General features: G+C 37.6%; 1 protein-coding gene across 29 annotated transcripts in view; it reads left to right on the top strand.

Annotated features, from left to right (window-relative positions):
* The window catches only part of LOC126297414 (liprin-alpha-1-like), a gene marked incomplete at its 5' end in the record, with an annotated part of 177,721 nt that overhangs the window by 30,130 nt on the left and 127,824 nt on the right, over positions 1 to 19,767 (top strand). For 16 of the 29 annotated variants that reach the window (XM_049988204.1, XM_049988201.1, XM_049988197.1 and 13 more), the window contains 3 exon segments: positions 3,373 to 3,529; positions 5,887 to 6,008; positions 18,915 to 19,063. In XM_049988204.1, the coding sequence (XP_049844161.1) occupies positions 3,373 to 3,529; positions 5,887 to 6,008; positions 18,915 to 19,063 (428 nt within the window). 29 annotated transcript variants of the gene reach the window in all.

The raw sequence follows: 19,767 nt of genomic DNA, 5'->3' as shown, positions 1-19,767 counted from the left end.
TAATGCTAGTGCAAGAAAAGCAGATTCACAGAACCTGCATAAATCTCTTCACACTGTTGTACATTGCTAGTGGGAAATTGATTCTTAGTCATCCTGTTCGCCAGCTGTAGTATTCTTCAGGGAAGCGTGACTTCCTTCACCACTGACACTCCTCAATTTTCAGTTTAAAGACCTACTACAACTTCCTAGCATTTTCTGCCCACTTCTCGTCTGTGAATAGACACAATAACTTCACCGAGAATGTGTTTTTATAGTTGAGTTACTTTCAGTTCATTGCATGAGTACTTAATTCCAGTTGGTAAGTGATTTTTATATAAAATTCATTCGTATAAACAGTGACCGAGTAGCATTTAATTTTTAAGTGTGATGAGAGTGACTTATGTAGTTTTGGTGGGTAAGGGACTGGATTGGTAATTGTAGCTCCTCACTGCTGTACGTTATTGATAGCGTATTGTAAAGCTGTGTAATTGTGTCGCAGTCACATGGTTGTGAATTAATGAATGTCCACAAAGTTATTGTATTTATCTCATCATTAATTGTGTAGTTATTGTGTTACTTGTAGGTAACATAAATATTTTCCATTATGCTTGCTAAAAACTCTTCAATCCAGTCACACAGTTGGTGTGATATTCCATATGCCCTAATTTAGTTCATTAGGCAGCAGTGCCTATAGTTTTGTACTCCTGTTCAATGACCCTTATTGAAAATGAGAAAAGCCGATGCTTTTTTCCAGTCATCAGCAACACTTCTCTTTTCCATAGACTTAAAGTATACTGATGCCAGAAGAGGTCAATGTTCTTTCTCTTACTCTATGTAGAATCATATTGGTATCTCGTCAGGTCCTGTGGCCTTCTCTCTGTTGAGTGATTTCAGTTGCTTTTCTATCCTACAATCACTTATTTCGATATCAGCCATTTTTTTGTTCACCCTATGATGTAAAAGAGGCACTGCAGTGCGTTGTTCCTCTGTGAAACATTTGAAAAAGGGTGTTTCTTATTTTGGCTTTTTCTGCCATCCTCCATTTCACTGCCATTACAGTCACAGTCTGGATAGATGGCTTCGGTCTGTTTAGAGATTTAACATAAGACCAAAACTTCTTAGGATTCTCTGTTAAGTCTGTAGACAGATTTTACTTTTGGATTCATTGAACGGTTCATGCACATCTCTCCTTACAAAAATATGGTATTGAACAGTTTTTGATATTTCTTCAAACTGTTCCACATTCAGTGTCCTCATTTGCTAAGGAGCTGCAATGTGCAGTCTTTTGGAATTCCATTCTCCCTTACTCTCCAGTTCTCCAGATACAACCTCCTTTCAAGTGCCTGAGAAAATCACAGCTGCTGGAGAAAATGGCTGTAACTATGTTGTAAACTTAATATTTTTTATCTGATAGTTTGTCTAGAAGGGGAATGGTAGGAATGTTTCTTTATCAAAAATTATATCGTATTCTGGGTTCATTGCTGGTGTAATGTTCCATCAGCCGGCTTCAAAATTCATCAAGTATCCCACTAGACCTTATATCCAAACATTATGTGTTTCCCACTTTTAACCTGCAAAGATATGGGTCAAAATATTTCATCATGGATTCATCCTAGTCTAGTAATTCACATAAAATAAAGTGGTTCATAAATTGAGTCTTGGAATGATTTGTATGTAGGGATTTTGAAAAATTTGTCATTGTGGGAAAAATAGATAATCTTTCATGAGAAATATATGTTGATTAATAAAAGCCTGTCTCTCTACATACACATGTATACTAATATATTCTTCATGTTAGGTTTAGTACTCCAGTAACTTCCTTTTTTCCCCCCAAAACATTCTAACTTGAGAGAATAAGGCTGTCCTGTGTATCATTAATCTCCTCTGGAGAACCATTCTTATTATTTTCATTCTTTGATAGGGCACATTTTTTGCTTTCTCAAATGAAAGGAGTAAATAATTCATCTGTGATAAGTTCAAAAAATTTTCATGGAAGTCCTTTTCTTTTTCCCGGACCTGTCTCAGGGTCTTTGTTTTTGGAATCAGTCAATCAATTCCTTGTTCCTTTTTGTGGAATATCTACTGAAATCATATATTGTGCTTCCCATACAAATAATGTATGACAAAACTGCTTCAGCTTCACTCACCAACTGCTTGCAAGGTCAATTATCCAAAAGCCCTCATCGCTCGTCACCCCACTGCCTTTATCAGGATGTTCACCAGCGGAGGGTGGAGTGTAGAAAATAGCATTTTATGTACTGTTCCATGAATGTTACTCTTCAATTTGGTGAACTGTTTCCACTCCAGATCGGTCGTCTTTAAATACAATTTTTTGCATGTTCCTGCAGATGTGCATGCATGGCTGAATGAAAATTACATTGTAATTTGAAATAACACATGCACTCTGGTATCACATTTATCCGCCGACAGCAGACGAGTGACTTTCAAGTAAAATGTCACTCCTGTGCAGGAATATACATTATGGATGTACAAGTACAGGTTGTAGACACATTTGATGACATATGGAAGTTTAGTTTGGGTTTGGCCATGAGTCATGCTTGGATAGCCAAATGATGAGGCAAGAGGTTGCAATGTGTTTCATAATGGCTGTAGTTGCCATGCATGTCTGAAGGAACATTGCATCGTAATTCACAATAACACAGGCACTGCAACATCACAAAAGTTATTTAGTACTGTTCGTTACAGACCGTATGCATTGTAACGTAGCCTTATGACATCAGTGGCAGAGATTTCACTTTAGCTCTTGTATGTGACAAGAGTATGGTTTATATAGTGGTTTGTCTGTCATAACCAGTTTTCTGACAGTTTCTCTAAATTGCTCTAGACAAATTCTAGAATGGTTCTCCCTCAAGTACAGTGCCAATTCATCTCTTCCTCAGGAGTAATAAAATGCTCAATCTCTGAAGACTATGTTACTGAGTGTTGTTGAGCATTAAAATAAAAAATCTCTGTCCATTTGATACTTGAACGGAGAAATGGCAGTTTCACTACTTCATCACTGATTAGCATAGTAGTAATCCAGTCATCCATCTTAGTATATTTGAATTCCAAGAAAGGGAAATGTGTTGATGAGTTCAACAGTGAATGTTATTATGTAAGGTGCATCAATTGCTATTGTGCTGCCAGCTGCACGAGTCCATGTGGAGTGACAACTGAAAAACTGTGCCAGAGCAAGGACTTGAACATAGATTTCCTGCTTTTTGCAAAAATCCAGATTAGTGTTTTGGTTCTGGCTCAAATTTTTAATTGTCACTTTAGGTGAATGTCAGTATAGTTACTGCAGTAAGTAGCAGGTGATCTTAGTAAGAGCTAATATTATTGTGTGATGGATGCTGCTACAATTCTGTAACACATTTTAAATTTTGTTCCCAGGCTCAAGAGAGGCACGGGTCAGCGGAGGACAGAATTCAGCGCTTAGAGGCCCAATTAGAGGAGAAAAATGCTGAGCTGTTGCGGTTAAACCAAAGGCTTAAAATGAACGAAGAACACAATACAAGGCTATCATCAACTGTGGACAAATTGTTATCAGGTGATCCAGTTTCACTTCTGAATTATTATTATTATTATTATTATTATTATTATTAGTGTTGTTGTTGTTGTTGTTGTTGGTGGTGGTGGTGGTAATGTTATTATTATATTATTATCATTGTTATTGCTTAATTGATTCATTGGCATCATGTCGGATAATGTTGTGGAAGCTGCACAGTATTTCAAGACAGCTGCTTGTCATCTTCAGGTGCTTACTGACACGTTGCTGCAGTGTCTCAACAATATATACACTGGCTCAGTAGAAAAGCACAGGTCCCGGGGGGGGGGGCTATAACATCATCGTAGACAAATCATATAGTATAGCGACATCCAGTGCTGGAGAAATGGACCGTGGTCTTCACAGTTTCACTGCAGGAAAAGCTTGGCCGCAAATCGTGGCCCAGCACATTTGTGGACATAGTGTTGGTGTCCAGTTTAACTGTGCAGGCTCCAATTCCCCATCTTTGCTGACTCAGATTTGCTCATCTATAGCTGATGATGGCTTAGTACTGCCAGTGCTGGTTCCTATGCCTTACTGAGCTGAAATCCTACGTCTCTATTATGCAGGTCATTACTTATACATACTTTGACTGCTTCTTTAAAGACTGAGTCCAAGTACATGGAAGTGGACAAAAGGATTGTTGTCTGTCCATAGTTCATGCTATGTCTCATGGCAAGACAGTGTTCAGCAACAGCAGACTATCTTGGCTGACGCAATCTGGTGTGACGTGTTGAGTGAATCTATCCTTAACAGTGTGGCACATCTGGGCAGTGTATACATTGTGCAGCTTCCACAACATTATCTGACTTGATGCCCGTGAACCAATGAAGCAGTAGTAATGTCGGGAAAGTCTCAAATGGCCCATCATTGTTATTATTATTATTATTATTATTATTATTATTATTATTATTATTATTATTAACATTATTAGCATCATCACCATCATCTTGGTGCTCAGCGTTATTGTTTGTAGCACTACTGACTGTTGTGCCTCATAAGTTCTCTTGTTGCAGTTCAGAACTTGAAGTTCCTTGTTCTGGCAGAATCTGAATACATCTCACTCTGTGAAACTTGGTGGTGACTGACTTTAATGGCTATTGATGAAATGACTGTTAAAACATTACTCGATGCAGGCTAAATGGCGACTGACTTTGATGATTTCTCAACTGGTGTAGGAAAAGTGGTACCGAAAAAAAAAAAAAAAAAAAAAAGAAAAGGAAGAGCAATTATGTATCTAATAACAACATCAAAGACACTTATATCGATTTAGAAATGAAGTTACGTCCACTAGCGAGGAGTTGCATATCTGTTAAATGACAGCAGTGTTCAGATCCATTTTCAGGAGTTAACTTTGAGTTTCGTTCTTTTCTCCAAAGTTTCAAGTAAAGCCAGCCAACAATATTCTAGGAACTGAAATTTGTGCTTGAGATACTTCACTAACTAATGTATTTTTCCAGTAAAAGTGTAGATTTTTGGTTGTGGATAAGTTATTTTGACATGATGGTAATGTCAGGTTTTTTGGGAGGTTTACATTCTAAAATGTGTATAATTTGAGTCGCTTATGACAATGACAGTAGTGAATAGTGATATTTCTTGATTTACAAAATTTTGAGAGATTACAAACTGATCTTTACACTGCGAAGGAATGGTTCTCTGGAATGAGATATGCCAATCCTAAAACAAAAAACTTATTCTTTTTGTCAGGTTATTAAGTTCACAAATACTTATAAAATGATCATCAGCAAAGCCTGTCACATTTTGAACAATAAACATTACAAAAATACAGTACATAAAATAATTTTGATATCCCATGCACATATGATATATGTATTAGCTATTTAAAGGAAAGGAGTAAAGATCGTATTTGTGTCAGGAGTGGTACATTTCATGTTGTGACAAAATTTTCTCACCTTCTAGCTTAGACTTGGGGACACAGTAGCAAACTGGGTATTGCAGTTACATGGGAACCAGTAAACTAGTGAGATACTTTCAGTCTTGAAGAACAAGGGTTTGTCTTATGATCACAAGTGTATTCCTAGTAAGTTCAAATAATACAGAGTTCTTTGTCATCCAGACTAGTGAGTGGAATGATATGATATACTGCTGTCATTCATCATTGTGACAGTTTAGCAGAGAATGACAACTTTATATTAGCTTGTTTATGCCATGTTTGTGCAGCATATCTTGTTGTGTTTGCTGAACTTTCTAACAACTCATTTCTGCGTGGTGGATAAAACTGCTGTAGGAAATTTAAAAAAAATTAATATTAAAAGTTTTGTATTACTATATTATATATATTGTATTACTGTATTATGAATGAAGTGGTGCTAAATGTGTAACTGAAGTGTTTGTTTTAGAATCAAATGAAAGGCTTCAAGTACACCTGAAGGAAAGGATGCATGCTCTAGAAGAGAAAAATGCACTCACTCAGGAACTGGAAAAAACCCGAAAAGTTGCAGAAGACCTCCAGGGAGAAAAGGTGTGTTACATAATTTTGACATATATAGAAAAATTTATTTTTTTCTTTTGTTTTTGTGTGATCATGAAAGAGAGAGTGAGTGTGAGTGTGAGTGGGGTTGTGTGTGTGTGTGTGTGTGTGTGTGGGGGGGGGGGGGGGGGGGGTTGGTTATGTCAACATAAATACTTGGCAAGGCACTGCATGGTACATGGTGAAGGGTACTACGTGACTATTAGTCACTTGCAAATAGAATGAGGGAAAAATGGTTGTCTATATGTCTCTGTATGAGCGCTAATTTTCCTTTTCTTTGTGGGCCTTATTCGAAATGTATATCAGCAGCAGTACAGTTGTTGTGCAGGCAGCCTCAGATGCTGGTTCACTAATTTTTCTCAATAGTGCCTTGTGAAAAGAATGTCTTCTCTCCAGGGATTAACATTGCAGTTTGTGAAGTATCTCTGTAATACTTGCACAATGATCAAACCTACTGGTAACAAATCTAAAAGCTTACCTCTAAATTGCTTCATTGTCATCTTTTTAATTCAATCTGGTGGTGATCCCACACACTCAAACAGTGCTCAAGAATGGGTAACATTAGCACTTTATATGCAGTCTCTTTTGTGGAGGGTTGTTTTTCCTACTCATCTGCATTAACTTACATTTTTCTGTATTTAGAGCTAGCTAACATTTGTCACACTAATTAGAAGTTCCATAAGTCATCTTGTATGTGCCCTGTGACTTAATGGCACTTTCCCATACACCACAATTTCATCAACAAATGGCTGCAAATTGCATCTCATCCTGTCCATCAATCATTCATGTATGTAGAGAATAAGACCAGTTCTCTCTCACTTCCCTGGGGCACTCCTGACAATACCCTTGTCTCTGTTGAACACTTGTTACCAAATACAGTGTACTGGGTTGTATTAGTTGAGAAGTTATCGAGTCACTCGCATATGTGGTAACCTATTCCGTATGCTCAGATCTTCATTAACAGTGTGCAGTGGGGCACTATGTCAAATGCTTTCAAGAAATCTTGGGTATATGGAATCTAACTGTTGCCATCCATCTGTGATTTGCTGGGTATCATGTGAGGAAAGGGCAGGCTGCGTTTCACATTAACAGTGCTTCCTGCATGCATGCTGATTTGTTGACAGTAACTTTTCTGTCACAAGGAAATTTATTGTATTCAAACTTAGGATAGGTTCGAGAATTCTGAAGCAGAACATTGTTTAAGTATTGGTCTGCTATTATGCAGGTGTGTTCTTTAACTCCTTTTATCTACAGGAGTCACCTGCACATTTTTTCAGCCACATGGCACTTTTTACTGGGTGAGAGATTTGTGATAAAGCTAGGTAAGGGACCAATGCCGTAGAGTACATTCTGTAAACCCAAATTGAGATTTCATCCACATGTGACAGCTAATTTGTTTTAAATTCTTTCAGTTGCTTCTGTATGCCGTACAGGAGTGTGTGTGATGGTCAAATGATGGTATGTTTGTTTGATCTGCCTTTGTGAATGAGTTCTTAAACATGTGATTTAAAAATTCAGTGTTCCTTTTGCTGTTTTCTATTGCCACACTATTTTGATCGATGAGTGAGTGAATAGAAGCCTTCAACCAGCATAGTGATTTTATGCAGGATCAGAATTTGTTGAGGTTCTCATTAAGAACTGTGCTAAGGCATGACAGTGGAAGTTGTTACATGCTTCGCTCTTCGATATTCTTAAATATGCAAAAAAATTCTATGTATCTTTTAACTGTTGACTTATGTGTGTTTTTTTGTGAACAAAGACTGCAACAATCTGTGCATCCTTAGCATTTTCTGAATATTATTATTAAATCACAGTGGATCTTTTTGGTCCTCTATCCATTTACTCAGCACATACTTATCCATGGTGTGATTTACAATCAGTTTAAACTTTTCCATAGTTCCTCTATGTCCATTGTATTGGAACTAATTGATGTCCCTCCATTGCTGAAATGCTTTTTCTAGCACAGTTACTCTTCTAATCTTCTTGACTGATTTATCAACTTTAGTCCTTGAAAGATGAAAAATTCAGCCAACTATTTGTGTAATGCAGATTTATTAGAACCCTTGATGTAGGTTTAAAAAATTATCTCGTTCAGAAGAAGATTTTAACATCTGTAGCATAGCAATTTCCTCCTGAAGAAGATAAAATTGTAATTATCAAAACCTAGGTCAAAGGGCTCTGATGAACCTGCAGTACACAATAGGTTGGCTGATTTTTCTCCTCAAAGACAGTTGCTTTAGAATTGCTGTTTGTCACTATGATAATATCAGGATAAGATATCCCTGTTTCTACACTGGCCCTGTTGATAAGTCAGGTGAATTTGTTGGTGCAAGGTCTAAAATACACTCCTGGAAATTGAAAAAAGAACATATTGACACCGGTGTGTCAGACCCACCATACTTGCTCCAGACACTGCGAGAGGGCTGTACAAGCAATGATCACGCTCACGGCACAGCGGACACACCAGGAACCGCGGTGTTGGCCGCCGAATGGCGCTAGCTGCGCAGCATTTGTGCACCGCCGCCGTCTGTGTCAGCCAGTTTGCCGTGGCATACAGAGCTCCATCGCAGTCTTTAACACTGGTAGCATGCCGCGACAGCGTGGACGTGAACCGTATGTGCAGTTGACGGACTTTGAGCGAGGGCGTATAGTGGGCATGCGGGAGGCCGGGTGGATGTACTGCCAAATTGCTCAACACGTGGGGCGTGAGGTCTCCACAGTACATCGATGTTGTCGCCAGTGGTCGGCGGAAGGTGCACATGCCCGTCGACCTGGGACCGGAGTGCAGCGATGCACGGATGCACGCCAAGACCGTAGGATCCTACACAGTGCTGTAGGGGACCGCACCGCCACTTCCCAGCAAATTAGGGACACTGTTGCTCCTGGGGTATCGGCGAGGACCATTCGCAACCGTCTCCATGAAGCTGGGCTATGGTCCCGCACACCGTTAGGCCGTCTTCCGCTCACGCCCCAACATTGTGCAGCCCGCCTCCAGTGGTGTCGCGACAGGCGTGAATGGAGGGACGAATGGAGACGTGTCGTCTTCAGCGATGAGAGTCGCTTCTGCTTTGGTGCCACTGATGGTCGTATGCGTGTTTGGCGCCGTGCAGGTGAGCGCCACAATCAGGACTGCATACGACCGAGGCACACAGGGCCAACACCCGGCATCATGGTGTGGGGAGCGATCTCCTACACTGAATAGTGCACAGTACATCCAAACACTCATCGAACCCATCGTCCTACCATTCCTAGACCGGCAAGGGAACTTGCTGTTCCAACAGGACAATGCACATCCGCATGTATCCCGTTCCACCCAACGTGCTCTAGAAGGTGTAAGTCAACTACCCTGGCCAGCAAGATCTCCGGATCTGTCCCCCATTGAGCATGTTTGGGACTGGATGAAGTGTCGTCTCACGCGGTCTGCACGTCCAGCACGAACGCTGGTCCAACTGAGGCGCCAGGTGGAAATGGCATGGCAAGCCGTTCCACAGGACTACATCCAGCATCTCTACGATCGTCTCCATGGGAGAATAGCAGCCTGCATTGCTGCGAAAGGTGGATATACACTGTACTAGTGCCGACATTGTGCATGCTCTGTTGCCTGTGTCTATGTGCCTGTGGTTCTGTCAGTGTGATCATGTGGAGTATCTGACCCAAGGAATGTGTCAATAAAGTTTCCCCTTCCTGGGACAATGAATTCACGGTGTTCTTATTTCAATTTCCAGGAGGGTATTTTGGTTATGTGTGGACTGTGAAACTAGCTGCTCAAGACAGTTTTCGGAAAATGTGTTCAAAATTATTTCATAGGGCTGTCTGCTCATATTAGCTGCAATAAATCCAGGGATGTCCCAGTCTATATTTGTTAGGTTAAAGTCACCTCTAACTAATGCTGCATGATTGGGATATTTCCGTGCTACTGAGAATAGACTTCCCTGGAATGATTCTCAAACTTTTATGACAGAAACATCTGATAATTAACTTTAGTCTAACTAGGCCTGCTACTTGTGTCCAGATAACTTCACAGCCAGACTCAGTTTCAATCTCAGTAGTCACAATATTTTTGTTGACAGAAATGAACACTCCCTCTCCTAAGGTGTCTGATTTATCTTTTCATTATACATCCCATGCCTTGCTAAATACCTCAAAGCTTTTTACTTCACGTTTCAGTGAGAAGGATGGGGGAGTATTAGGGTATATGATACTGGCATTTAATGTGCTTGCTACCACAGGTAAACAGTGACTTTTACTTTTCAAGTATAGAGATAAATTTATATCATAATTATTGACATAACATCCTTAGGAGCAATGCAGTGATCCAAAGATTACTTGAGAAATTTACTTTTGAAGTATAGAGATAAGTGCGTATAATAATTATTGACATAACATCCTTAGGAGCTGTGCATCTGATCCAAAGATTAGTTGAGAAATGTTTATTCAGTGTAGATCTTAAGAAGACAAATTTAAAATTATGCATTATCATGTGTGAGGGACAACAGCATCCATAAGTATATGTGTTGAATAATAACACTTGGCTGTTTTTGTAAATAATTTATTTCAAGAACAATTTCATAGTCTAGAAGCCACATCATCATACGATTTAACATATGATGATGTAGCTGCTAGGCTACAAAACCAGTTGTTAAATAAATTATTGAGAAGAGCAGCCAAGTGGTTATTATTGAACAAATTTAAAACTGTTTTGCTTCAACAGACTTGTCACATAAATTGATGACACCATCTTATGATCACTATAACGAATCAACAGGAGAATTTTATTTTGTTGTAGGTTCTTATGTTATTGGCTCTAGAGCTACTCTTTAACCATTAAAAACTTTAAGAGTATTTGACATGAATGTTTTGTTTAAGCTTATCATAGACTACAATATGGAATGGCTGATATTTTTAACTACTCTAGCATCGTCCCATTTACAACACATCAAAGCAGTGGGGCCTACTTGTTTTTGAGGTATGACTTTTAATTTGATGCTCTTCCTCTAGATATGAAACTATGTGGACTGCTGTGAACAACATTATGGGAAGAAAGGTAAATGTTGAGGAAGGATCTCTGTGAATTCCGATAGTAGAAAGACTGACAGTGGGTACGATACTGCCAGTGAGTTTAGCAAATAATTTTCAGAAATTGTAAATGATCTCATATGGAAAATTGAAAGTAAAGACTCGCAGTGTCTTATTTTTACCTTCAACAGCATTGAATTAAATTTAGAAAATTATGCAAACAAAGATTGAGAAATTAATATCTCTTCACCCTTATACAATTCCTTGTTTTTTACTTTGTAAATACCCCAACTCATTAGGGAACCTCTGTTGAGTACTGTCACTACCTTCTTGTAGGTATATATACAGTCATTAAAATCCATGAAAATAGTACATCTTTACAAAAAGATAAAAGAAATAAGTAATTTCAGTATATCTATTGTGGAGGAATCTAATCAAATCCCAAACGCTGAGCAATGCAGAAATTTATGAACTCATGACATTGCTTGTATTAGTCCTCTCACATAACTATATTTCATTCAGTGGCAAATTTTACATTCAAAACAATGGTCCCTAAAACAGTGGTCTGGAAATGCGTAGCAGCCTTGCAGGATTGCTTGCTGACATATTTGTACATAATCTGGAACAAGACTACTTCTTAACACACCCACAATTTACTGGCAAAATTCTGTATAATAAGGTACAATAATACTTTTCAATGGTCCACAAGAGGAACTAAATAACCTAGCAGATGAAATGAATAAAATGCACCCAAACATTAAATTCACAATTGAACACCAGAGTACTGAAGGAATTTACTTTCTTGACATGAATATCTCCATCACAATAAGAAGCATACCTTCCAAATACACAGAAAACCCACTGCCAGTGATGTTACCATTAACAATACCTCATGCCACCCAAAACAACATAAAACTGCTTTCTTCAGGTCATCTGTAAACCATATGCACCACACCCCTATCAGTGAAGAAGTTGCATGTAAAGAAATGAACATACTGAATCTATAGCCCAAAATAATGATTATAATGCCTCTTTGATAAACACCCTAGTTGAAAAAATCCAAAGTAAACTCTAGCAACCACTGTCACCATTACAAACTAAGAAAGAAATGCCAAAATTTGTCTGTCTTCCATTCCTTGGCAAAGGAATATAAACTTGCCAATCTTTTCAGACCACACAACATAAAGGTATCCTTCCACACTGACAGTAAACTACAAAATAAAATTGTTTGCAATAATAAATCAACTGGAGACTGGCATACAAATTCTGGCATGTACAAACTCACATGCTCCTGTTCTTCCTTCTACATAGGCCAAACAGGGAGAAATTTTGCAACCCACTACAAAGAACATATGGATGCCCTTCGACTCAAAAACTTAAATAAGTACAGTTTTGCATCACATGTTGCTCATTATGAACACTCTGTTGATGATATCAATGACAGTCTTTCTGTGCTACACATTGTTGAGAAAGGACTACAGATGGACCTCCTTTAACAACTAGAAATTTTCATCCATAAACTAAAGTCACCACAAAAAAATCCTGAATGAACAGACTGCGTCAACACAAAACCTTTTCTTCCAGCATTTCCAGGATACTCTGGCACCAAAACAACAAAAATGACAATAATTCATCTTCATGCATAAATCTTGCTCTTCTTGGTGTGTAACGACTATGGTATTGTGTAACTTACTAAAAGTTTTTAATTATTTATTAACATTCACCTCTAGCTGTTTACCTTTTGTATGCAGCTAGCAACATTTACTGAAATGTAAACTCTGTACTAGTAATATTTGTATCATAACACAATGCATCTCTTGACAAAGACTATTATGTAGTAAAGTATTCATCATATCCATATTATTAGTAAAAGCATTGAACATTTATATCCTGTGAACCAGTGTGAAACCAAGTGTAGCTACATGCTGTGTTTATTTGTGTACATTGCTTAATAATGCATGTTATAAGAAGCAATCTGATGGGAATACCACAAGGCAGTGCACTGTAAGTACCTAAAACATAAAAAAACTTTCCAATTTGTCACTGATTACTAAATTTCCTTCATTTCTGTCAGTAGCACCAGCACTGCATCTAGCTACACTTGGTCCACAACATAATCTTCTTCTAACACCTGCATCTGAAGATGAGCCTGCAGTGGCTCGAAAATATGTTCATGGTTGAATAAATTATCAAAAACTGACTGGTTGCGTTTTTATTACCAGATAAATGCCAAAAAGAAATAAGGTTACTAGCTACAGACTTGTAGCAGTCATTTCTGTGGTTTTCTTTCTTTTTTTTCTCTCTCTCTTTTTTTTTTTCTTTTTCTCTTTTTTTTTTTTCTTTTTCTGTGGAGTGTTTGATTATGCTGTAGTTACTACCCTAGAATATTTCTTGCAAAAAAAAAGTTTATTTCACCAGCCCAGTTTGGATTGTATAAAAATGAAACAACACTGGATGATCTGGTTGAATTTTTGCAAGACTGACAAATTTAATGGACTATAAACAGCCAAATATTGGCCTTTTCCTTGATCTGACAAAGGGTTTTAACATGGTTATTCACAAAATTCTAGCAGAAAAATCTATTGCAGTATAGGATGTGTGATACTGCTCAAAGTGGATTCTACAGCTGTGTAAATGGACCACTGACGTTTTTGAAAGTCAGAAACTACTATATATCCAATGAAATAGGTTACACCCAATCAAACTTACATAGGACAATTAATCAAACAGTGGAAAATCCAGGATGGACTGTAACAACACTATGGAAATGATAGTTGCTACTCACTATATAGTGGAGATACTGAGTCGCAGAAAGACAAAGGCTTTGTTGGCCGAAAGCTAACTTTGTGAGTATTTTTGTTGTGCCCCTCAGTGACATCCTAAAACTTCTACTGCTGGCATAATGTTTGTATCAACTGTAGAAGTTTGGTACCATACTGTAACAGTATGATGTTTAAGAATGTCTGGCATGTTAAACTCTAGTACCTTCATAATCTGTATTTGGTTAATTGTGTATTCTTCTCCTCTTTCCCTTTCCTCTTTAGCCATTCATGCATCTTTTCATCCTCCATCTTTATACTATACACCTCTTTACTTCTGTATGCATCCTCTTTGGTTTGAAGCTGGCACAGTACCTGCAGTAGAATATCTTTGGCTTCCCTCTGACAACCATGCCTCCATCCTTGCTACCTTCCCTGTTTTCCTTTCCCTGTTGCTTCATAACGTGGGTTGTGAGTAACTAAATCCACTTTCCCTTCTTCCCTTTCTTTCCCCTCTCTCCTCCCTGATGAAGGAACATTTATTCCGAACGCTAGGAACTTAAATTTTCGGTTGTTTTTTGTGTTTCTATCGGCTGTACTGAGCTGAGGTAAGTACTGGCCAGCCCCTCTATCTCTTTGTTAGAAAATGCTATCTGAGTCATTTTAGCCTCCAGTATTAGGAGATGAAATGTTAGACACATAAATAAACCTTGGACCATGGCTATTACTGATCAAAATCAGATTCATTTAAAAATGTAATTCAAAAATTGTATCACCTAGTTTTTAGAACTGCTGTAGATAGGCATCATATGTACATCACCCGCCAGCACTTCATCATGTTGACATATCCCATATGATATGTACAGGTGATGAATGACCATGACCTAACAGACAAATAAAATGCATGTACGTATGACTCAGAGCAGCATTGTTCATTCACTGTCTCGGAAGTCTGGCAACATTATCCTGTATCTTATTCTTATTCACCATGAATAACAAGTATCTTCTCACACCTTTTTAAGGTATGCTAGATGACACTTCTGCTTGTAATGACCTCTTCCTGATGAGGATGAACAGTTGAATTCTGTTTGCTAGGAAGCCCTCATTCAATTTCTGTGTCTGGTCTGATATTTTCTAAGCACATATTTTACTTGCTGTGTGTTGGTATGGATTTGTTTCAAGACTTTACAGAAGTAAAAAGTACCCAGAAGCAATCTGAGTGCCCCTATCCACATTAGCCAGGATCCCACAAGCAGATAAGATATGCAGAGTGGATGACAACTAACAGAAACCACTCTGGTTTCTAAGCATTTTTATGGTATTCCAGAAAGTCATAATATGCATACCTAAGTTGTTCCATAATTCCATAATTCTACAGCTGATGAACATCAGAAATATAGGTCTGCAGTATTGCAACTCTGTCTTAGAACCTTTCCCTGGAAATTGAAAAGAATTTGACATGTATACAGTAATCCATTGTCCCTGTGATATTAAATAAACTGTTGGTAGAAGGGGAACCACTTGTGTTCAGTAATTAATGAAAATGTGAACTCAATATATCTTTACCAGCAGCCACTATTGGTACTGACACGAGCTTTAAAGCCTGGAAAGGAAGGGGAAAGGCCTGCAAGTAGTTAGTAATGAAGCAGGAAATAAGTGTTGCCTGCAATCTGCATTTAAGCAGTGATGCTATTTCCATGTTGGCAGACATCACCACCCTGCTCAGTGGATGAACACTTGCCATATAAGTTATAATAATTATAGTAACAGGTCTAGTGGTTTCCATGTATGTTGTTTTCACATGCATGTAATAATCAGAACTGGGATCTGCAAGACAGTGCCCTATTTTAAAACAGTTTCAGGAGACTAAACCACTCAAGTCAGTGACCAATGAGTGACTGAATTATTTTGACTGATTTTATGTCCCTAATCAATGTGGAGTGTTCCGATGATTCAACTGAAAAACTAGTTTAAGGATGTGATTTTCCTGCCTAGACTGTCATTTCATTTTGAAATGAACACTTTATTTCATTATTTTGCAGTTAGTTAATGTCACCCTCTTGGAAATCATCAGACTACATCACAATAATTTTTTTATGATTATAGTTCCCGGGTTCGATTCCCGGCGGGGTCAGGGATTTCCTCTGCCTCGTGATGACTGGGTGTTGTGTGATGTCCTTAGGTTAGTTAGGTTTAAGTAGTTCTAAGTGTCCCATAGTGCTCAGAGCCATTTGAAAACCATTTTTTATGAACCACACATTTATAAGGGGAAAACAGAACATGTTATGAGCTCCCTAATAAGAGTTTGTCACAATTGTAGTATATATAAGGAAAATTATCAATTATGTGAATTCCATATGTAACATGGAAGAAGTGTAACCCTTTTGTGGGTTTTATCACTGTACCAGCATACATAAAATATGTTAGCATAAATATGGAATTGGCAACAGACATGGTATGGTCAACATCTAAAAGTGTGTGTTTCCACTTAAATGGTTACACTAATGTATTATATCGTTATGTCTGTTGTTACAGGGACAAAATCCATGTAAGGACTGCACTTTTCTATTTAACATCTAGACTTCACATTTTTGATAGTTGTGCACATATTTACTATGATTGTGGGAAACTTTTATTGGGGATGTCATCACATGTTGTATATACACCACACAGATGTACAGATGTGTGGAACATGTAATGTTCAGCTTTTATCCATCAGTGAACCTATTAATATTTTGTAGTAGCTCTCTTTTATTTGTATTTTCTAGTACAGTCTGTGAAATCTAAAGCATCTTCCCATTCTTTACTTCCTTCTATGTCACATGATTTATCTGGTGTCTCTCCTACAATGTATTTGAATTTGAGACGTAGCTCCTTCGCATTTTTGTCCCCATGACTGAATATTTATTGTTAGTTGCACATATAATTACCTCTAACTTTCTTCTTGCATTTGTTTAAAAAATATTTTGCTTCTTTTCTTAAAGGTCTATTAACGTATGTAACAGTTGACACTACTATTGTTTTGATGTCACTTAGTCTTTCCTCCACAATAGTTAAACAAAAAAGTGTCAGTGTGTTCTTACCAACTATAACACTCTATAAAAGAACCATTTTACTGGTAACTTTTTTAAAACATGTCTAGAAAACTTCCCATGTGTTATCTGTGCTATTTACTAGACAAATACAGCTCTGGAACATTTGCTAGCAAATTGAAACTGTCTGAAACTGTTATGCAATCAAGAATTTGCTGAGTGTGACTGCAGGCTAATATCAATTACTGCTGCACTTATGAAAGTCAGAAACCACAGAGTGAAACTTGATTTTGACCCTTAAGGGTTTGCAAGAAAATTAAGGTAATTTACATATCCTGCCTGCTTTTCAGCAGGTGTGTGGTATGTGAGTGTCAGTTGTTTGCTTAGTCATCTATGTTATCCTTTAACAGTGACTGGGAAAGGAATAAGTCTACTTTATAGTTACTAAAGCAGAAAGGTCTGCAGCTCTCCTTACAAGTAGTCACATTAAAAAACACAGTTTGGCATTTCATAAAAGAAGTGGAAAACAGGAGACATGGAAAGTCTTCCTTCCTTCTATCAATTCATGATTACTTGCCTTAAAAAATTGGAGCAACAAGATTTATTTCGTCCGAAGTTGTTTCATAGATGTAAATTGTAATGAGACATCTAGGCGCGCAGTCTGGAACCGCGCGACTGCTACGGTCGCAGGTTCGAATCCTGCCTCGGGCATGGATGTGTGTGATGTCCTTAGGTTAGTTAGGTTTAAGTAGTTCTAAGTTCTAGGGGACTGATGACCACAGATGTTAAGTCCCATAGTGCTCAGAGCCATTTGAACCATTTTGTAATGAGACAAAAAATTACTTTGTTTTCATTGTTTGTTGGGCTACTTTTCATATTTGTAATGTCTCATATTTTAAATGTCTGCCTCAAGAGATTTACAAGCCATTGTGGATAAAAAAATCTTGTACTGACAAAATTAATTGTGAGGTTTTGATTTTAATGGACACTATAGTTATTTCTGTTTAGAGAAAAAACATGTATTGTGTCATACATTTTCTACAATTTTACTTTGCTTTGAGATAGGTGATAAATACTCCCTATTTAATTTGTTAAGTGTGCTGCAAGAATCTCTTCCCAAACTTCTTTTATATGCACTGCTTCCCAACAGATGCATTTGAATATTGCTCATAAGAATGTGTTGTACATAAATGACGTGTTTCAGTCAAGCATATTGTAGCCATTACACATTGTATCATTCTTTGGGCTTCTGTTTTTGTCAGTTTAATGAAGCAGAATACACCAAAAAATGGCTCTGAGCACTATGGGACTTAACATCAGAGGTCATCAGTCCCCTAGAACTTAGAACTACTTAAACCTAACTAACCTAAGGACATTACACACATCCATGCTCAAGGCAGGATTCGAACCTGCGACTGTAGCAGTCGCGCGGTTGCAGACTGAAATGCCTAGAACCGCTCAGCCACACCGGCCAGCAAAGCAGAATACTGTATCATTTAAATTCCCATTACTGTTACTGTTTACAGAACATACTTTGGTCTTTATTTTTGTGTGGTTTGTTACATACTATATACAGATTAAGGTTCAACTTATCATTTCTACTTGACAACTTCTCCTACTTCCTAGATGAATTTCTCAATAGACACTATATTTATGTTTAGACTGCATTCATCTTATTTTGATGTAGATGAAGATTTCAAAATGTCCTTTTGTGTAAACAGTAAGATTTCAAAAAACCCACTTACGTAAATGGCCAGCATGTAGCCATGTTTTCTCAGAGAAAATATATCCTATTTCCAAACATACCGAGAAGTTCCTCATAATGATGACTTGTCATTTTGATACATGGAACACACAAAAAAGAAAGAAAACCAAACTTAACCATACTAGCTTCTTCAAAGAAGTCCTTCATGCATGTACTAGGTATGGGTGGACACTTGAGTAAATTACGTAAACATAAATGCAAAGATAAAATAAAATTTATTCTGCCTAGTCATATGTGGGTAGTCATAAAAAATGTCCCTACATTTCTTGTTTTTTCCCCCTCTGTTTGTTACATACTAAAATAAAAAAAGGATGTTCTTTTTCAGGGTGACATTGTCAAAGAACTGAGCAAAGCACGACTTGAAATAGACAATGTGAAGAGGCAGATGCTTCAGCAAGAGATAGCATTTAACATTCAACAAACAGATGCTTTAACAAGGTTAGATAAGTTGCAAAAGGATCTGGAAAGCAGAAGGTATTATAAAAAATTCCATGTTTTACATTTTCAGTTACTGAAGTACCGGCAGCGAATCTTTGTGTATCAGCTGCATTGTTTCTTTTATGAGTTTCTTCAGTCATAATATTTCACTTCAGAAACTGTTGACAGTAATAGTTTCAAGAAACATGAATTTTACAAAAGAGGATATAAACTATAATCATCATTTCCACTATTACTGTGATTTCCAGCCCAGTTGTTGATAATGTAAAACATGTGAAAATTATAAGTTCTTCGAAGATTCATATTTAGTTTTGTAACTGACAAGGTAAGTGTTTCAACCGTTTGAGTCAAATTTGTGTGAAACGTAAGTACTGGGCTCGTTGTGTGTCTCAGATTGCAATGGTAGTAGTCCCTTACTGAGGAAATGCCTAGTTTTTGAATAATAAAGATATATAATTTGTGAACTATATGTCCTTTTTGTGCACAATCACACTACTGCAGTGCTTGCTGTATGGTATGGTATGGTATTGTGAGATGGGACCTTTGTGATATGTTCATCCAGGAAATCCCCACTGCTGTTGTTGTGCGAAGGGAACTACCCATGGTGCAGTAGTGTGCAGTTATACATTGTAGATCATTCTGGCTTCATGTCATTACATATTCATGTATATTTAAAATTTAATAGTGATGGATTTGCCACTGTACTGTTAGTACATTTATTCTTCTAGTTAAAAGTTTTC

The sequence above is a fragment of the Schistocerca gregaria genome, chromosome X, assembly GCF_023897955.1.
Source record: "Schistocerca gregaria isolate iqSchGreg1 chromosome X, iqSchGreg1.2, whole genome shotgun sequence".
Classification (NCBI taxonomy): Eukaryota; Metazoa; Arthropoda; class Insecta; order Orthoptera; family Acrididae; genus Schistocerca; species Schistocerca gregaria.
This window is presented reverse-complemented; position numbering and strand designations above follow the sequence as displayed.